The 19,606-nt window shown below is 44.6% G+C and overlaps 1 protein-coding gene across 1 annotated transcript in view; it reads left to right on the forward strand.

The window, feature by feature from the left end:
* CFAP47 (cilia and flagella associated protein 47) overlaps positions 1-19,606 on the forward strand; it is a 3,369,192-nt gene that overhangs the window by 1,009,455 nt on the left and 2,340,131 nt on the right. The window contains exons 31-32 of the mRNA XM_069639370.1: positions 4,330-4,411; positions 14,526-14,666. Of these exons, the coding sequence (XP_069495471.1) occupies positions 4,330-4,411; positions 14,526-14,666 (223 nt within the window). The remainder of the gene's footprint in view (positions 1-4,329; positions 4,412-14,525; positions 14,667-19,606) is intronic.

The raw sequence follows: 19,606 nt of genomic DNA on the forward strand, positions 1-19,606 counted from the left end.
TTGGGCTAACCTGGGAGGGATTGTTTTTCCCCCCCTGCCCTATTCGGAATGGAATGGGAATGTAGCGGTGGGAGTAATCATGCTGTAGGAGGACGTGGGGTGAGTCCTTGCCGCCGCTGATGCCCTGACCTGAGGAGATGTCACTAAAGGTAGTAGTACCCTGAGAGATGCCCTGGTGGTATGCACTATATGGATGGCAGTGATTGTTAGTCACTAATTCTGACGTCAGCGCAGGTGTAATCACTGACACCACTTTTTAACCAGGGATCCTATGTGCAAATTGGCTCTTTAGCAGAGCATGCTTTCTTGGAGAAATCCATCTTCACTTTGTGTTGCAAAAGCAATGAAATCTGAGAGTGCAGCTTCTCAGATAGTGTTCCGTCAGTGTGTTTTTACCCAGACACCATGATCGTATAAAAACTCACTCCAGAAAAATTCTTCGATTTTGAGTATTTAGTACAAGAAGACCCTGCTTCACCTACACACTTTAACATGGCAAACAAATGGGGGTCATTTTACACATTTTTTGTCAACAAAAAGGGAAAGTTGTTGACCTTGTTTTAAGAGTATGGAACTCTAGTGGTGGTACTTTACCGATTGACTCCCATGAACACTTTTTCCACTCGGCACATATTTATACATTCTTGAGAATCTAAGCATAGACTTCAGTGAAAGTGTTTTTTAATGTTATGTATTGGAGAATTCTGACGTTTGTTTGCTTGTATACATATATACCAGATTCCTCTCGGTTATGATTACACTAGGAGTAGTATCAGTTTAATTTAACAGTGATTCGTGCCCAGGAGGCGACATGTGGAGGTCTCCCAGCCCATATGGGCACGCAGACTACAGGCTTTACCTCATGATTTACCCTGTTCTCCTAACCCTCGATGAGTGGGGCACAGCACCCACCTCTCCCCGGCGACCAAACCAAACTTGCCTGCTCTGCCACTCTGCACCACCCTCGCCAGGCCCCACTTCCCACTCAAGGCACTCATGTGACCACTCTGACAGCCACAGAAAGGGACAAGGGGTTAGGAGTAGCTCCCCTTCTTTTTTTTAATGCTGTCCATTTTCTATTGTCGTTTTTTTAATTTGTGAAATGGCTGCGGTGCCGTTTCCGAACAAAAGGCTGTTTCCACCCAGGACAGCTTGCTGGGGTGCTAATAACTATCTCCCCCCTCATTGTTGGGGAGTGGGCATTGCTGCCTGCAAATAGCTTCAGGGATTGCGTTAGTGCCCTTTAGTTGATTGATCTTGTAATTTTGGCCATTACTCTGTGATAATGCCCCCAAACTCGGATTAAATAACCACTCCATTGTTTATGAATATTACACGTAGGTAGACTGTAACTAACATTGCTGTTTGTTATCATTCTTAATCAGAATATTAAACATTCCTTCCTGCTGCATTTGTCATTCACAGCTGCTGTATGCAATCGAAGAGAGGCAGCAGTGACATCACAAACACGTTTAGACTGTTCACACTGCCGTGTCACCTAGCAACAGCAGAATCTAACACTTTAAGAATAAAGCTTGGATGGATGACGCCAAGCGCCCCACCAGTCTGACTATCTCTTGTAACAACATCACCTCTTTTGTCAGAATATTCTTGATCTCTTTTTTTATGTCGTTCACTTTGCTCAGAGGAAGACCTAGTGTGCCCTGGGAGGTATCTACCATGAATCCCAGAAATTCCATGATTTTTTCCGGTTTCAGTTGGGATTTCTCCCCCATTCACCAGAAATCCTAGCTGTAGTAGCAGATCTATCGTGATGTTCATCTGATCCTTGATCAAATCCTTTTCATGACAAATTATGCATATGTCGTCCAGGTATATGATCAAACGTATCGCTTGCTTTCTCAGGTACATCACCACCAGTTTCATCAGTTTGGTAAAGCACCACAGCGCTGATGCCAGCCCAAAGAGTAGACATGTGAGCTCCCACATCTGTTCCTTCCAGCAGAACCTTAGATATCTCTGGTGCTCTGCTGCTATGGGAACTGTTAGGCAGGCATCCCTGAGATGTATCCTGACCAACCAGTCCTTCTGTTGTAGGATATCCCTTAGGAGGTGTATACCCTCCATTTTGAAATGCCTATATATAATGAATACAAAAAAGGTAGCAGGTGCCCCTCTCTAGAAAGAACATGGCATAATAACCTGTTCTGTGTTTTTTCCCCACTTTTAGAGTCGCAGCCATCGCTTTTTGGTCACTGTACTTTTCACCAAGGAGGAATATCCATTTGTATATCCGTCTTTGTCTCACCCACAAGGGCAGTCCAGCACCGAGATGCCAGGCAAAACTCCTTTGAACAAGAGTACCAACAGCAACCCCAGACACGTCTTTCAGCCTAATCGGGCGTCATCCGTGAGGTGGAGCTATGCCTCTCTGAGCACAGTGAGCAAGGGGTCCACGTCTGGGTTCCCCCAGGTAACTTGGGGTGACCAACCCCAAGTAACTTTCAAAAATACAAAAAAGGTAGTGGGCACCCCTCTCTAGAAAGAACATGGCATGATGACAGGTCCTGTGTTTTTTTTCCCCAGTTTGGGAGTCCGCAGCCATCGCGTTTTGCTCACTGTACTTTTCACAAAGGAGGAATCTCCATTTGCATATCAGTCTTTTTGATGAAGCTGTTCAACTCCCTTAGATTGATAACTGGCCTCAGTTTGTGTTTCCCTTTCACCAGAAACATATTGATTATGAAACTTTCTGAGGGATCTGTCACCTGTACAATGGTTGCCTTTTGTTCTAGTCTTATTTCTGCATCTAATAGTAGACTGTTAGCTTTGCACTAACGGCTGTGGCCATCTCTCCTGTACTGGTAGGGTATAAATGTCTATGTGAAAACCTTGGACAGTATCTAAAATCCAAGAATCTGTGGATATGAGATACCAGTTCTTTAAACACTGTGCTAGCCTCTCACCTACTGCAGGAATCTCTTTTAGCATTTGCGCTTGATCATCTGCTCCCACCGGAGTTATGTTGTTGCCGTTCTGTATGTCTGCAGCCCCTTCTTCAGCCTCTACCCCTGGAGGGGAAGAACAGGTTTGGCTTGAGTTCTTCCGGTTCCTTCCAATTATTCCAGTCGCTGAAGAACTTGCTGCATGCGTATCGGCCGGCAGAGCGGCCCCTGCCAGAGCCAGCCTGCACATGAATGTGCTTGCCAAAAACCGAGGGATGCTAGAGCTTTTTCTAAGGCGTTGTAGGTATTGGCACATTTCGTTAGTTCTTTATGAACAAATTGCTGAAAGGTTTTCCTTTAGCCGCCGCTGCTGTTTTCTGAAGTGATCATTTCACTGAGCGTTGGGTTAATTTTTACAATGAATGTATCTCTGCCTCTCTGCAGCGATTGCACTGTTGGTGTTACCAAACAGGCAGATTTGCTCTCTGAGCCCACCCTGTCAAAATCCCAAGGTCAATGGACTCCTTCTCCTTTGCCTCTTTGGCTATTTAGAAACGATATCCTAGGATATTTGTTGTTCTTGGGTTTCTTCAGCAGCACACAGCACTAATTTGTTTGGGGCTTGTCATTTATGATTGACCCACTCCTCATGCTGTGGCCTTTGTTTTAAGCTTCTTGTCCAGGGGTCTGCAACCGTTGACTCTGCAGATTTGTCAGACTACAATTGCCATAGTATCTGGCTATTGACTATGCTGGTTAGGGATGACGGGAGTTGTAGTCCAAAACATCTGGAGAGCCAAAGGGTGCAGACTTCTGATCTAGTCAGTCAGGCTAGTTTGCCTGATTTGGGATGTGGTGTATAGTTGTCGAGGTTCAGATACCGCTGGAACCATACACGCCTTTGTGAGCAAAATCTGCCTCCAACCCATGAAGTATGCATTGGAAGCCAGCATGGATAATAAGATTCCAGCCATGAACACCCAGTTCTCAATGTTAAATGGCGAAATATGGAAAGTGCTCGTTGAAAAAACAAAGATTTTCATCTGTTGGTTTGTGATGCTGTCGGAATAAATGAATGTTTTTTTACGCAAATTCTTTGTGTTCTTTAACATCGCATTTGTGGAGGCTTCCCAAATGGTTATTTGACACTGCAGCCAAGATTGCATAATGTGTACTAGCTGCGGGCCCGCATCTGGTAAAGAGATTGATTTGACGGTGGGATTTTAATAAAACTGACATATTAAAAACGCTCCATAGACGGCGCCTATCGCCCTTGCAAAGCAAGTACCCAGATAACAAATGTTTTTTAATAATGCGTGGTTTGTGCATGAAATAGCATGTTGAGCCTGCTGTGGAGTTTCATATCTTTAGAAAACGTGCACATGTTTTTTTGTACTTCTCATTTTATTGCTTCCCTACTTAGAAACCAAGGAGCGAGCCTTTCTCACATTAAACCCGAATTCCTTCTGGAACCTGATGACTACAAGAAATGGATAGGCCTACAGGTAACCCTGCCACTACAATGCACATGTTACTATTGCTTCTCCATAGGAAGGATTGGGATAGTTGACGTTTCCTGTGGCCATGCGTGAGAAGGCCAACCAGTCCTCCTTTTGCTTAGAATTCTGGGATTTGTAGTTTCATGAATTTCAAATGGGAAAGATAAACCGTAAGTCGCGGAATCCAGAAGAGTGGGGGAGGAGGGGACAAGACTGCGTAGCCTTCTCATGATAGCCACGGGGCACGTGAGAGCTCTGTAGTTAATATACGTCTAACCTGTACATGGAAATACATGCTCGCTGTTTTGTTGTCTTACTGTGCCGCAGGGGTATTGCTAGGTTTGTAGAAGATCTGGGGATCCGCTTATGGCAGGCCTGTGTTACTCGGGGCTAGCTAGCCTTTCGGTTGTAGCCCCTGAGCTTCTATAAGGCGCTACAACCATAAAACACGTGGCTATAGCCCACTCAGCCCCCTACTCTAGCAACGCCTCTGCTGTGCTCTAAGGCGTCTGTAAACTGGTTCGGCCCCACGATATCATGCTAAATGAATATGTATAAATGCACGTGGGCACTACTGGCGTTCCCAGTCTCACGCCTCAGCATTCGATGATGAGGGCAGTCATTAGCTGTACTTCGTCTGAACACAGAAACGTGCCTGCAGTGCATTCATGTACTAATGAAATGGAATGCCACGTTATCTCATTAAATATTCAGCCAATCAGACTATGGCTTTTTGTTTACATGTATATTTCAAACAAAACAGGGATAGTGTATATTCTTCAATGTTCACCTCAAAGATAGGGGGTATTGTCCTTCTTGTTAACTATAATAACAGTATCACGCAAAACAATGGACATATGGGGCTATCATTCTGCCGTTATTTATCACACTACTAATGTGTACCCTAACACTAACCCTAACTAGAAGAACACCCTCTCCCTGGGTGGTGTGGACAAACCTTAAGTAGCGCTGTGGCATCGCCTATCTAACAGAGATAGGTCAGAGGGAAACCCGCCCTAGTTCTACAATGGATACAACTCTAAAAAAATAAATGAATTCTTGTATAGTTAGAAAATAAGCAATTAAGAAGCAGTACTGATTCGTATACTGCCTATCTCGGTTGGTCGGGCAGTTCACGCGGGATTATGTGTCAGGAGGGCAATTTATTTGCCCTCCATGAAGTATGCCTGATCAGCTCGAGAGTGTTTTTTTTAATAAATAGATTTGTAGTGAAAAGGAGTTTCCATGCAGTCATCAGTATGGTGCTCAAAGGGATGAGGGAGCTGGGACTAGCTCTCTCTATTTAGAAGTCCTTATTTAACATCTTTTTCAAAACGGAATATTCTTCCTCATATGTTGTCAACCCCCCGTTAGTTTTGTGGGAAGAGGTATCGAGGGTAAGGTGGAAGACTGCACTCCATGAAATCCTTAGTGATCTAGAGTGGTCAATACATATGATAATCTTTCTATGGGTCTCCCTTGGTTGTGAGACCTCCGAATTGGTGGTCGACCGTTTTCAATGACATCTATCTTCATTCGTCCTCTTCTTCAGGACCGATTTCTTCCATCAGAGAATTTGAATCTGTTAACCCTTCAGAAATGGCGCAGCAACTTCTGTAAAGGAAGATCAAAAATCCAGGGTGACTTCTCTGATGTGGAAGTGTAGTAGTGCATTAGAGAATTTACTTGTTTTTAATCTTTTAAGGAAAGGGCGGGGTTGGGCCAGATGTACTGAGGACATGTACTATTCCCATTATCAGGTCTTTTTGCAGAATTTGTAACTTTGTAGATATATCATTAATTTAGTTTACCTGGTATTCACAGTTTACAGGAGGTGTTAGGGCTGCAGCTGATCAAGCTGCCTCTGTTGTGTGACCTTGGTTCTTTGATCCAGTGTAGGCGCGGTCAGTATGTTCTCATTGCACTGTAGGGGACACAGGGAGAAATGGATCGTTTCTATTGGACTTCAATGTCCCGATCTAAGTGTGTTGAATACCACTTTACCCCTGTTTACCTGTTTGTGCGGGCTTCTAGCAGCGAATCGGCAGTTGCCCTCAATGTGGGATCTCACTTGTGTTTCACAGTCTCTTTAGATGATGTCATCCGCTTCGATTACACGCAGGAACTTATTACGGGGTGATACTGTAAAGATGAACCTCTAGAGTGTAAGTCGCAATATGGACAGAACATAGAGATGCCTGTTGCATGAAGCCTCTTTGGGATGCCATAGCCAAGTATGACCAAAATGGTTGTCTGTTTACACCTGTGCTCTCTATGAGAGTGCATGCAGCCTCTTTGGAATAAGTGGCTATATCTGGTGGTGTCTCACGTTATCAAATTAGGGTGAACCTCACCCGTGCTGGTATAGCATTCTTAGGTGACCGAATAAGGCATATGGATCACTGCTTTGTCGTGCAAAAGCATGCGGAAAGCATAGGAGACGGACCCCATTGCTGCGGTATCCTACATCTACTACTTGTTCTCTTAAGGCCATAATCACGGCAAAAGTTTACTAGGGGTCCAGCTATGGGTGAAAGTGAGGTCTTACCTGTTTCTCCTCCGTGTTTCTTTATGAGCAGGCAGCGAGGCTCCCACCGTGGAATCTCGCGCTGCTCGTATCGGTACTTACAAGTCCTTCCTGTTTGCTGTGTGATATGATTTCTCTTCCTGATCATGTGATTGCGATTCACATCACATGATCGTGCTGTGGTCGCCATCTTGGAACGGGCTTGTGATGTGCGCTCGAAATATACTATAAATGCCAATCACCAGCCCTGCGGGTGCAATATTGATGCAAGTCAGGTAGTGCATGACATGTTTTTTCAAGTGGAGTTTACCCATCCATAATATAGTGGTCGGTTTTTCCATTTGGAATTAATCCATCCACAATATGGTGCTCATTTTCTACAAAGTTCGTTTAGTCGATTCAAAATGATCAGTGTGTGTTGTTAGGACCAAGTTATGGTACACTTGGTTTATTGCCAGCGATGTCAGTGGGCGCATAACAGCCATCCTTCTGTTTTCTATTATGTATCCCCTGAAAACGTCTGGTTTGAAGCCATGGACCTACACTGGTATTCTGTTTTTGGTGCATGGGCACGAATCGTGAAGCCCAACAGTTCAGTTCTTCTATCCATCAGATGCAGTATGACCTACAGAAAATAATTAGAGATTCTGTTTGCTTAGCAAATCCTCTTACCAATGTAGATCTTCCTTCACCAGGACTCTGAAGTGGCATCACCTAATCTAGACACTGAAGCCTACTCAGGGACCTGAATTTATTTTAGTGTGTGGTTAGGGTGTTTTGTTCATTACCGGTTCTTCGCTGGTGGCTGACTGTGAGACCTTTTGGTTAATCATGCTTAATGTTTTTAAGCTAGAGCTGATGAGTGGGCTTCTGGTGCCAGCAACTAGGGTGTCCCCTCCTTGATTGAACAATGGATTGCACACTGTTTGCACCAAAGGTCAGTGCCATGATCTGATTCTACTTTGGTGCCACAACTGCCCCCTCTGGTTGCATTTACATGTGACTTGCTTCTAATGTTGGTCACTTGGTTCTGTTTTGCACATCCACTCTTGCCACCAGCGTGATGCCCTCAAAGACTGGACTGCACCATAGTCCCTTCATGACCTTTTTTTCTGTGATTGAACCCGGGGAGCCAAAATGGCTACTTCCCGCTGGGAACTTTTCTTTAACCAAGTTTTCAAGCATCTTTGAGGTGAATAAGCTTGTTCCCTCTGTACCTAAAGTTAAGGGACACACGTTTTGTGGGAATGTGGGGTGTTTAAGAAGTTTGCTCCCTTCCTTGATGACCTGGCTGCATGTTTACAGGATGCCAGTGGACTGACACTTCGCCTGAGACAGAGTTTGGTGCTCGTCTTATTGACTGGTTGGCTCGTTTGCCACCTTTGTTCCAGTGGTGACTAAGACTATTGAGTTATTGGGGCTCCTGGCTCCAGTGTTGTAGAGGAAGTCACATGCCCTAAGCAACATTTTAAATTAGGATGCATCTTTCCAGATCTTGTTTTCTGAAGTGAGAGTTGAGCGTTGCCAACCTGGGAGAAACCTTCTTGTGGTGTCACAGGGTTTCACATAAACATCACTCTTTCTACTTGGCACACCCCATATAGTATGGTGCTTCAGGCCTTTTGTGTGGATTGCCAACCACACCTTCCCTACTTTGGCACTGGACTTGGAATCTAAGAAGCTTAACGACTTTGGCAGGAAGTACTTTGTTTCAGGAAGACTGGCCTGCTGCATAATTCGGTAGACCAAAAATTATGTGAGGCAAGTATGGTTTTAACATTTTATTATGCGTTATCATGGTGCAATTGGGATAAGGTTCTTTGAGTTTATCTTCAACTGGAAAAGTGTTCCATTCTTGCAATGGCCTGAACAAAAGTTGGCAGGATGAGGTAAACTAATCTTTGTCAGGGTTCTCTCTCTGAAGGGGATATAAGTTGCCTTTTCGAATGTCTCTAAATTCAGTAGGCAGGGTGGAGCACCCAAAGCGAATGTTTTGCACAATCAGTTGGTGAGATCTAGCACCCAGCTTGATATTTCAACACAACCAGGAGGCTAGTGCCAGGTCTCTTCTTCATATTTCCAGGAATATAGTGGCCATGTCCCTATTTAGTAGTGCTTGGTTTCAGAAGTGTTTTAGGCTTTCCAGCCCATGAGGTCTATCATGGCCAGGCCTCCAAGCTGTCCCAGGACGCTCTGCTCCTTAATTACTATTAGCTAGCATGGTGCATCCAAACCTGCACTCTCTACTCATCTCTTGATTTCTGTCAGCTGCTCAAACTGTTCAGGTGGGTTTTTCTCTCTTGGCTGACTGCTTCACCCTTTCCTTAACTTCCTCCAGCCTTATAAAGGCTCCTCTCCAATTTTATATGACACCAGATTGGTTCTGCCCTGATGTCCTGTGTGTGAAACCCTTTGATAGGGTCTTAACCAGAAGGGTTTCATTTGCGCCAGTTGTTATGGTACTGTGGTGCTGTGAAATTTCAGAAACCTAGGTGGCCCTGGTGGAAGACCCCCTGCCCCTCCCAACCTTGTCTGGCTCTGCTCTGTCTGCTTACAGCTTACCAGGATCCTGCTGTGCCGGTGTATCCTTCTCTAAAGATTCTCTGGTTTGGTTGGTTAGTGTCTGTGAGGATTCCTGCGCAGTTTTGTCTGTTATGCAGTTTTTCACTCGCAGTCCATGGTTCTGCTTTGCTTTTCTCTTTGAGGGTACCCCTTACTCCGGCATACGGGATCCTATGGCTTGTACCATGTTCTCAAATGGTTATATAAGAATTGCCTTGTTATATATGTGGTGTTTACAATGCATTGGTCCCAGACACGGAATGCCATCTTGTAAGTATGGCTGATTCTGTTTCAGCGAATGAGGCCCCTCTTTCATTAATGTTCCATGACAAAATTATTGTGCACACATGCTTTTGACAATAAAGCTGCTGGCACCCTCAGCACCTGTCCTGCAGTGACACAGGCCAGGTTTCTTTCTTTTTGCTTTATTCCCTGGCATTCTGTTCAGGAACAGCCTACATGATGATCTGTTACATGATCAAGCAATAAGAGTAAATTGTGTATTACTTTGCAACAATATTGCGGATGTCGCACAATGTCATATGATCTTCAGCCTTGGAAAGGCCAGTTTAGGCGAAACTATTGGCCACAGAGTTGGCTCATTTAGATGTTGGACTAATCTGATGTTATTTTCAATGGATATAGTGACTACTAACTTCACCAATAACCCATGCATATTATCGTCACATGATTAGAAAAGCCGACAATTGTATTTCAGATGGATGCAAATATTTGCTAAATTGTCAGGTCTATTTTTGGATGGTAGAAATATCTGTACATGAATATGCTATAAATTAAAAATACGGAATAAAAACTCCAATTTGACTGTGATTTCACTACAGAATCGTTTTCAGAGAAGTCATTTTTGCTGCCATGCCACCCCTTATTATTTTTACCAGGTTCATAGGTCATATGTGCATTCATGATGGCTGCCGGAACACAAAGGTCCTGCAGGCAGAGGTGGCTTTTTAACTGTCTGCATCTCAGATCTAAATTATAATTTTGGAACCTAGTTAGTCATGTGGCACGTAAAACAGTAAACATAAGCCATGCCTGGTTGTGGAATGGCGGCTGCGAGAATCACACTATTGTACTGCCACAGCAATTTAAAATCGCATTACTGTTAGCTCTGTGACCAAGGCCCAGCTATGACATGACTGATGTGCATTAGTGTCTGGTCTAAGTGTCTTTGCAGTTGTCATGTGGGACAATGGCCAGGCTGCTGCCTTTGATACTCCTGCATGAAGGGCCGCATCTTCATCTTGGGGCACAGGAAGCCTCACTAAAAGATCTCCCGGGAGTTAGTGCTTTGAAGCCAGCACTGTTTTAACAAAGCCACACTCGCACCATGGTGCTGACCACTGGAGTCCCTTTGAAAGTCATCAGGCATGGAAAGTGGTGGATTTAGGGTAGACAGAAAGGAGGGGCAGGCTAAAATAGGGGTTCCATGATTGTGGTTTCTGTTCGGGCTCCTTACCACTTTGTGCCCTCTAACTCAATTTCCTGCAGGGCAATGCACTCTGGTTTTTGATGTCAGAAGGCATAGGGATCGTTACAATTGTCTGAATAGCACCTCATGAAAGAGACTTGCTTTGGACCAATCCCCTGTGACATTTTGCCTTTATAAGGAAAGAGACACCCCCTTCTTCTTTGATTCCTTTTTGGACCATCAAAACCAGAAGGATTCCCTAGACGTCTGTTGGGAGTATGGAGTGCTCCAAATTTCTCTACCGTAGAGGTGAATACAGAAGAAATTCCAGGTTAGAGGTGAGCTCTGACTTCGAACACTATCAGGGAACAGGGTGGGTGAATTGCTGTGCACCAAGACCCCTCTGCTTGCTGCACTGAAACCAGGATCCTGTTCACTGAAGGTGAAAGGCACCCTGTAGGTGCCAGCCAACTTCATGGTGTGCAAGTACAGAATTGAAGGACTTACTGCTTAATCTGGAGTTTTGCTGTAACCCTTAAATGCGGCGGTAATGCTATTACCGCCTGCATTTAAGGGTGTGCCAAATCACAGGCTTGGCGGATTTACCTCCAGCTCTGAACTGGGGGCAAATCCGCTGTGATTTTACCAATTTTCGGCATATTACCGCTGGCAGGAATAGCGCCGAACATTCCCTATTTGGCCCAATGGGGAATGGGAAATCCCCGAATGGGGAATGGGAACTTACCGTTCTGCCAAACCTGTGATCCGGCGCTAATAGTGCTGGGGAGTTTGGCGGTAGGGCTAATGGCCCTGGCTGTAATAACGCCGGGGTTAGCGCCCAACCAGTGATGAGGCCCTTAGTGTCCTTAAGACCCCACCAAGAAGTTGAGAAGCAGCTGGAATCGTGTTTCATCACACCAGTCTGCGAGCTCGCTCAACCATGCTCAACTCACTTTGAGACGCTAACATACTCTCAATGCTGCTTTTGTCACTCTACAGACCTTGGAACCATTTCTTGCCCTCCAGATACTGGCTCGACCCATTGCCACTGATCGCATTGATCTAACCGATCACAGGCTCAACATCATAGGAGCAACTGGCTTCAGCACTGACTTGACTGCTAGAAGCCATTGACTCACCTGTCTTGAAGACTAACTGAAATCAGCAGAGTCAGCATCTCACCGCTTAATCGACCTGAACCATTGGAAGCCATCATATCGCTGATTTGAATGCCAACTCAACTCATTGGGAGCATGCACCTTTGAACCGATTTGACGCTGACCATCAGTGGGATCACATTGACTCAAACGTTTTGACATCAGATCAACTACAGCTAAAGCATCTAGAAGCCCAGCTTGATGCTGTCTAGCACCAGAGACAAGAGTCAGAGGTACTCTGATGAGGCCCTGTCCCCCTTGTCCACTCCTTGGGAATATAGTGACTTTAAGCCCTCTTTTCTGCCTTTTTCATATCATTGAACATTGGAAATTGCAGCAATCATTTCCTGAACACCCCTGCTTACCAACCTTCAGTGTACTTTCACAGGTTCTGCGTTCTCTGTGCTTCTTTTACAGGAGTCAGTTTTTAATGTTTAGTTTGTCTGCATTTTATTGTTTGATTAAAGTGCCTATATTTCTTTATAGAATATTGAATGGACACTTTTAGTTTGGAACTATTATACTAAAGCTGTTTGAATTGCTACTGTTATAACCGCATAGCCCTCCTGAAAATGTAGCTTGCCCTTGAACTGTGCTACCAATAGAAGGGAAGGAGATGTACCTTTCGGGCTGTGCCTGTTTGTCCTTTTTATAATTGGGATCACTGCTGGCTCATTAGTCATTTGGGACTGAGTAGGCGTTTTAGTCCTTACAACAATGTCCCCAGTAATCGATAGGAAGCCACTGCCAGATTTCAACAGGGATGGGATTTTCCTGCCTTATTCAGCACCTCTGAGGATCAGCCATCTTAGTGATTAACTGTGAGTTTGGTCCCTTTTTACAGCACTCCAAATATCCACCACCGTAATTGAGAATTGAGCAATGAAAGTACTCTGTGTAGCCCAAAATCAGTTTGTTTCATCGACAATAAAGCCGAGTCTCACTTGGACCATTCAAAATCCCATATAAGATAAAGACCACGGCAATGGTTTCTGATGCTCCACCTGTTTGGTGTAGCCGATGAATGGAAACTCTGGCGCTCGGTGATGGAAATATTGTGCCTGCTGATGTACACATAATTGAATCCACCCCTGCCTTAGGAGATGAATGGTGGATATTTTTGATTTACAAACGATTCCACAGGTTTTAGTCCAAATTTGATAGTCCTTATTAGAGAAACTCAGGGGGTTCTAGGTTGTTACATCGCAAGTTATTTTTTTGCTGAGTTTTTTGCTGATATTTTATATTTGCCCCCCCCCAATCCCTTGCTCCTATTATTGACTCCCTATTCTCCACCCACCGACCCGTTATATCCCCTTGCCCACCCCCCCTATATTTTTTTATGAGTTTTTTCATTGAAACATTTTCGGGGGGAAAACTATTCGAAAAATATATTGGTAATGTAACAAAGTTGTACCCTCAGGGGGAACTATTCAGAAAGAACCAGAGGAGCATTTCTAATATTTGTCGAATGCAATAAGATAAAAATATGCCCGTGTGACTTAGCTGAATTAACATAACGTGGAAAAACAACCAATATTCTCATTAAAAGGGTAAATAAAAGAAGCTACTGGGCTTGTCAGTAGAGTGAGATGTTATCTGAAGGCCTGTACACATACACAAACCTCATTGAAGATGATACAAGGCTTACTTATTAAAAGAACAAACTCTCCAGAGGCTAGATATAGCATTTTGACACTTTGACCCAGTCAAATTAACTTGTAAGAATACAAGGAAGCATGGTTTTAAATGCCATATGACAACTGATTATGTTAGGTGAATGATCGTAAAGTGGTTGGGTGCAACCCACTTTATCCCTACAGATAAACTGGTAGTACAAATGTGTCTTTAGGGTACACTCACTCCCCAAGGGGAATGAGATAGGTCATGGGAGCGAAAAGGGTATGTGAGTACAAAGGTACCCACCCATAAAAAAATAAAGCATAATGCTGCAGCTAGCGTTTTTTTAGTACCGGCATTCTAGTGCCAACATACCTGTAATCCTAAATACCATTGTTGCATAGGATGTGTAACATTGATGCTGTGATTACCTTTGTTTTTTTTTCCTTTTTTGTTTTTTGTTTTTTTTTTAACAAGGGGCTGCATTGTTTGCCACGCCCTTATTCATATGTACCATGTCAATTGCAATCCTTCCGGCAAATGACATTGCAACTTAAATGTATACATTTAGTGACACAATTAACATAGTAGTGAATGTTTTTATCAATTTTGCATTGTGAAACTATGGTTAATTAGGCACACATTTTACATGACCTCTTGTTTGTGTGAATGTGTTGTTTAAATATTGATTTCCTTTGTCTTATTTCTGGTTGTCCCGTTTCATTTATTTATGTATGCCTGTTGACTTGAATTCTGAAGATTTACAGAAACCAAAAATGCTTTCTTTTTTCAGAGCATTGGATTTATTGTTTATTTTTTTTTAAGTTTCAGCTTAAGGAACTTCAAAGCTCTAGCACCAAGATTGCGGGGACAACCACAGAGCAGCCTCTGCTCGACCTGGAGGACAGCGCCTTTGAGTCTGTGAGCAAGCGCGTGTGGACGGATCTGCTACTGCAGACGTACAAAGTAAGCTGTTGGCACATTTTCTGTGAAGTACTTCAATATGTTGCTTTATTAATAATGAACATAGTAAGAGTGCACATTTATTGTATACAATGGAGCCCCCAGTGACAGTTTGGATGCTCTTGTTTACGCTATGTTGTCCATCAGTCGATCTTCCTTACTATTCATAAAGCTAAAGCGATCTATAAAATGGCGCTGCCCTGTAAGGCAGCACCAGTTTATAGATGACTTTATGAACAGTAAGGCAGCTCTGAGATCTTAGTGTGCAGAAAATGCATACTCTTCAGCTAATGTGCATATCCATAATCCATTACTCAATAGATCTGAATTGTAGGTTAACTTCCAGGGATGGCTACTGGGTAGCGCTGTGGCATACGTGATACGTGGCTTGTTGGCTAAAATGGGCAGTTCTATTCTTACTGTTAATGCTGTCTGCCTTAAAGTGTTCGGTTTTCAGTGAAAAGTTGAAATCTGATAGGAGATGTGGGAATTGCCTCACATGAGAGCATAGAATTTAACAAACAAGCACCCATGATTTTGATAAAATAACGGTGTCTAAGTAAACAGACATCTCCCTGCTATCATCTGACTTGCACTTGCAGAAGAATCATTTTTTTTTTTTCAGGAATGTTCAAAACACTGTTTGCTTAAGGAATTCTTCAGCTTCTGACCGGTTTTCAGGATGTCCTCTTCAGCACAGGCTGCAGAAATGCAGAGAAAAAGGCACGGGATGACCTTCTACCCCAAAACCATTGCAAAGTGGTGCGCCTGTACGTGTATTCTTTTTAGAAGGTCTCCGCTTTTGCTGCAGAAAAACCTGAAGGGGCCATCCAAGCATCTGTTTCAACCTATTGCCGCTGCTCTGTTTGAGAGCATTCATCCCTTCCAAAAGTCCTAGCACTCATCTGGGAAGGAACGACAACCCAGACCATTGTGATCATTCTAGAGCAGTCACACCTTTCTATGTCAGCCAGAACCTGCAAGATGAGTCACCCTTTTCTTTTCCCCTTTGGCTGCTCAACAACACAATGCAGCTTTGGCGAGTAGGGTCTCGAAGGCCCTAACACGGACTATGGGAATTCCAGATGCAACAGTACTTCTTAGGTTTACTTTTCATGCTAGATTGTGTTATTTGCATATCATGCTGTTCTGATGTCCTCTTTCTGAACTAGGCCATGTTTCTTTAATATGAGACAAGATACCTATTAGTAGAAAGTGAACAATAATTGATGCAGTTCAAATCCACTGTTGTATTGGCTATCTATTAATTTGGCTCAGTGTAGTTATATAAACAATTTTAATTGGGGAAATTACAGGTGACCAGCTATCAAAGGTTTTGTAATGTATCCAGTAGAAGCATATCTGCTTTGAAATTCCCAGTTGCACATAGAAGGGAAACTCTTCTTGTTGATGGCAAATAGCATCCAAATCCTTCAAAACAATAATAAAAAAAATAACAATTCCAAGATGCAAAACGAATCCACTTGAAATTGCCCCAGATATTATTTCCAGACATGCATTTCAAGATTCAAAGAAATCAAAAAAGGGTTTAAAATGAACTGCTTTGAGATAATATTTTTCCTGAGAAGAGAAGGGCATGAAGTGTCGGCATCCTAATATTTTGGACCATTTTTTAGTCCAGTCCATGCCAGAAAGAAAAAAATATAAACATGTTACAAAAATATACAAAAGTGTTGCAAAAATAATTGATTATGGAAGTAATAGGTGGTCAAAAATATACTTCGAAGGGATTGTGTCCTCTGACGTATTCCTTATCTTAGATAATTCGTCTCCAGCTTGCTGGCCTCGAAGTTTTTTCTCTGTAGAGGGCGCTGCGCGTCGACGTCCGCCGAGTTGGTGTCCCTTGACAGCCACCGTATCCGCGCCGACGTCACCATGCCCATAAATAGCCAGGCGCGGCGTCCGTTGCTCAGTTCCGTTTTTCCGCGCTTTGTGGGGCCTCGGAATATCGTTGCTCTGTTCAATCAGATAAACCTCTTATATTTCCTCGATAAACCAACTCGTACTCGATGGCTTCCTCATCCAAACCGACGACTCCGCGGTCCAGCTTCAAAAAATGTCGAGACTGCGGAATGAAAATATCGATAACGGATCCTCACAGGATCTGTTTGTGGTGCTTGGGAGTCGAGCACCATTGTTCGGAGTGTGAGGACTGCATGTCCATGACGGCGAAAGCCTTGAAGGAGCGCAAGGGGAAGCACGAGAGAGGTAAGTCAGTCAAAACCTCCTCGAAAGTTACTTCGGCCGAGTCGAGGCATTCGTCTCCTCGCCGTCGAAAGCATTCCCATTCTAGGTCTCTAAGTAGCTCCCACCACTCGTCGAGATCTAGACACTCAAAAAAGAGACATCGAAGATCCCCTTCCTCGTCATCTTCTGTTTCCCCAGAAAGGGTCTCCTGCCCCACAAAACACAGCTCTCAGGCAGAGTGGGAGGAATTCAGGAAAAAGATGCTAAGTGTCTTCGAGAAAGCGGCCTCGACCCCCTTGAGGACAGCTGAGGGCGATACCCTGGGTGAAAAACCCAAAAAATTGAAACGCCGCGAGTTGTTGCACCCGGAGAAAGAGTCCACCCGAGAGCGCGCCGGGCCATCGGGTAGGAAGGCACCATCTTCGCTGTCGTCGAAGATCCCTTCGACTCATGGATCGGCGCCATCGACGCCGTTATCGAAGGGTTCTTCGACGCATCGGTCGATCGAATCGATGCAATCCTCATCGTCGATGCCGACATGGATGCCGATAAAAGAAAAAACCACGGCTACTTCACAGCCAACGGTTATACCTCCAGAACGACGCAGAGAACGTCGTCGACATCCTCGAGCAGGATCCCGATCCTCTCGAGTTCCTCGAGGCCTCTTCCAGTTTTCTCAACTCCTTTCTCGGCGCCTTCGAAGCCTTTCACATTGGCGTCGACGACATCGACGTTTTCTCGGCCAGTTTGGCTCCTTCTGCTTTAGAAATGGGTTTTACACCATTTCCGAGGTCCGAGTACCCCAGATTATCTTCAATCTATGAAGAAGGGGAGGATTCTGACCAAGAAAGACCCTTCGGGCTGCAGAGGACCACACCACCTGTTTCAGAGGATTTTACCTCTGAGGAAAGAAGGTTGAAAGACCTTCAGGAATCCTTACATGAGGCAAGTGGATTGGACACTTCACCAAAAGTGGAATTTGTCAAACCAGACCCAGGGGAACATGACGAAACCCCCTATAGAACACTGATGGCAAGATTTATTGAATTCATGGGTTGGTCTGCGCCTTCACCTGTTTTTCAACAGGATGACCTTACAGACATACTAGATAAAGGTCCACAAGAGGATCCTGTGGTCCCTTTCCATACAGCTTTACAAAGGAAAATTTCATCAAATTGGGAAATTCCTGAGGTTGTCCTGCAGTCCATAAAAAAATTGTCAGCCAAGTATAGGGTAGCTGCGGCTGACCCTGAATATTTATCAAAACACCCGACTCTAGAGAGCCTGGTGGTTCAAGCGGCAACTTCATCAAGCAGCAGATCCGCTTATCCTACTGTTCCACAGGACAGGGATGACAAAAGGTACGATTCTATGGCAAAAAGTATTTTATGCTTGTAGTATGGCGTTGAAATCCATCAATGCCACTTGTACGCTCGTCGGTTCAGTCACACACTGTGGGAGTGTGCTTCATCAGCGGCTGACTGCATACAGGAAGGAGATGAAAGGGAAGCCTTCCTTACCATCATTAAAGATGGCAAAGATGCCATGTGAGAATCTCTACAAACTGGCATTGATTCCGCTGACAGTATCAGCAGGGCCATGGCAGCAAGTACTACAATCCGCAGGCATGCATGGTTACGAAAGTCTGGCTTTGCTCCAGATGTACAGGAAAGACTTTTGAATATGCCCTTTGACAGCTCTTCTTTATTCGGTAAAAAGGCTGATGACAGTGTGGAAACGTTGCAAACATCTAAAGCAGCAGCAAAATCTTTAGGAGATGCAATCCGCCAAACTCCTTTTTGCCCTTCAGGAACCTCTGGGAGAGGAAAGTCCTTTCGCTATTATTCCACATTCGGGAAAGGCAGAGGACAGCTGGCTCAAAGAGGCCAAAGGAGATCCACCCGAGGTGGACGGGTCAAAAGTACTAAGGCCGCAGCAGCAGCAGGTGCCTCTTTACCCTTGGCATCTGCATCAGCCGCCCCCAAACCACTCTGAGGTCTTTCCACACAAAACACCTGTAGGGGGCAGGTTAACTCACCATCTGACGGAATGGCAGGCTATTACGTCAGATGCTTGGGCATTGGAGACAGTTGCCCAAGGTTACTGCCTACCTTTTCTACGCATCCCTCAGAGTCATCCACCGGGGCACAGCTCTCTAAAAGTTCCAGATCCACTCCTCTTCCAGGAAACTGTAGACCTGCTAGAGAAAGGTGCCATAGAACCGGTACCTGTAGCGGAGAGGAACAAGGGCTGGTACTCCCCCCTACTTTCTCATACCGAAGGACGGAGGACTGAGACCTGTCTTGGACTTCAAGCCCTCCAGATCCAGGACTGGCTGGTATCTCTGGACCTCCAGGATGCTTATTTCCATGTGCCAATCCATCTCAAACACAGGAAATACCTGAGGTTTGCAATTGGCGGCTCTCATTATCAATTTCGAGTTCTGCCATTTGGGCTGACCTCCGCCCCGAGGGTCTTCACCAAGCTGATGTCGGTAGTGGCTGCAAGTCTAAGGATGGAAGGGATCCACGTCTACCCCTACCTGGACGATTGGCTGATCAGAGCTGTATCTTCGGAACAAGCTTAGATCCAGCTAGATGATGTCTGCCACTTCCTTCACAAACTGGGCTTCTCCCTCAATTTAAAGAAGTCACAGATGATACCATCACAGAGGCTCCAGTTCATCGGAGCGGTCCTGGACACTTCCCTGGGAAAAGCCTTGCCACCAGAGGTGA

Source organism: Ambystoma mexicanum, chromosome 7q (assembly GCF_040938575.1).
Source record: "Ambystoma mexicanum isolate Mex_15411 chromosome 7q, UKY_AmexF1_1, whole genome shotgun sequence".
Lineage (NCBI taxonomy): Eukaryota > Metazoa > Chordata > Amphibia > Caudata > Ambystomatidae > Ambystoma > Ambystoma mexicanum.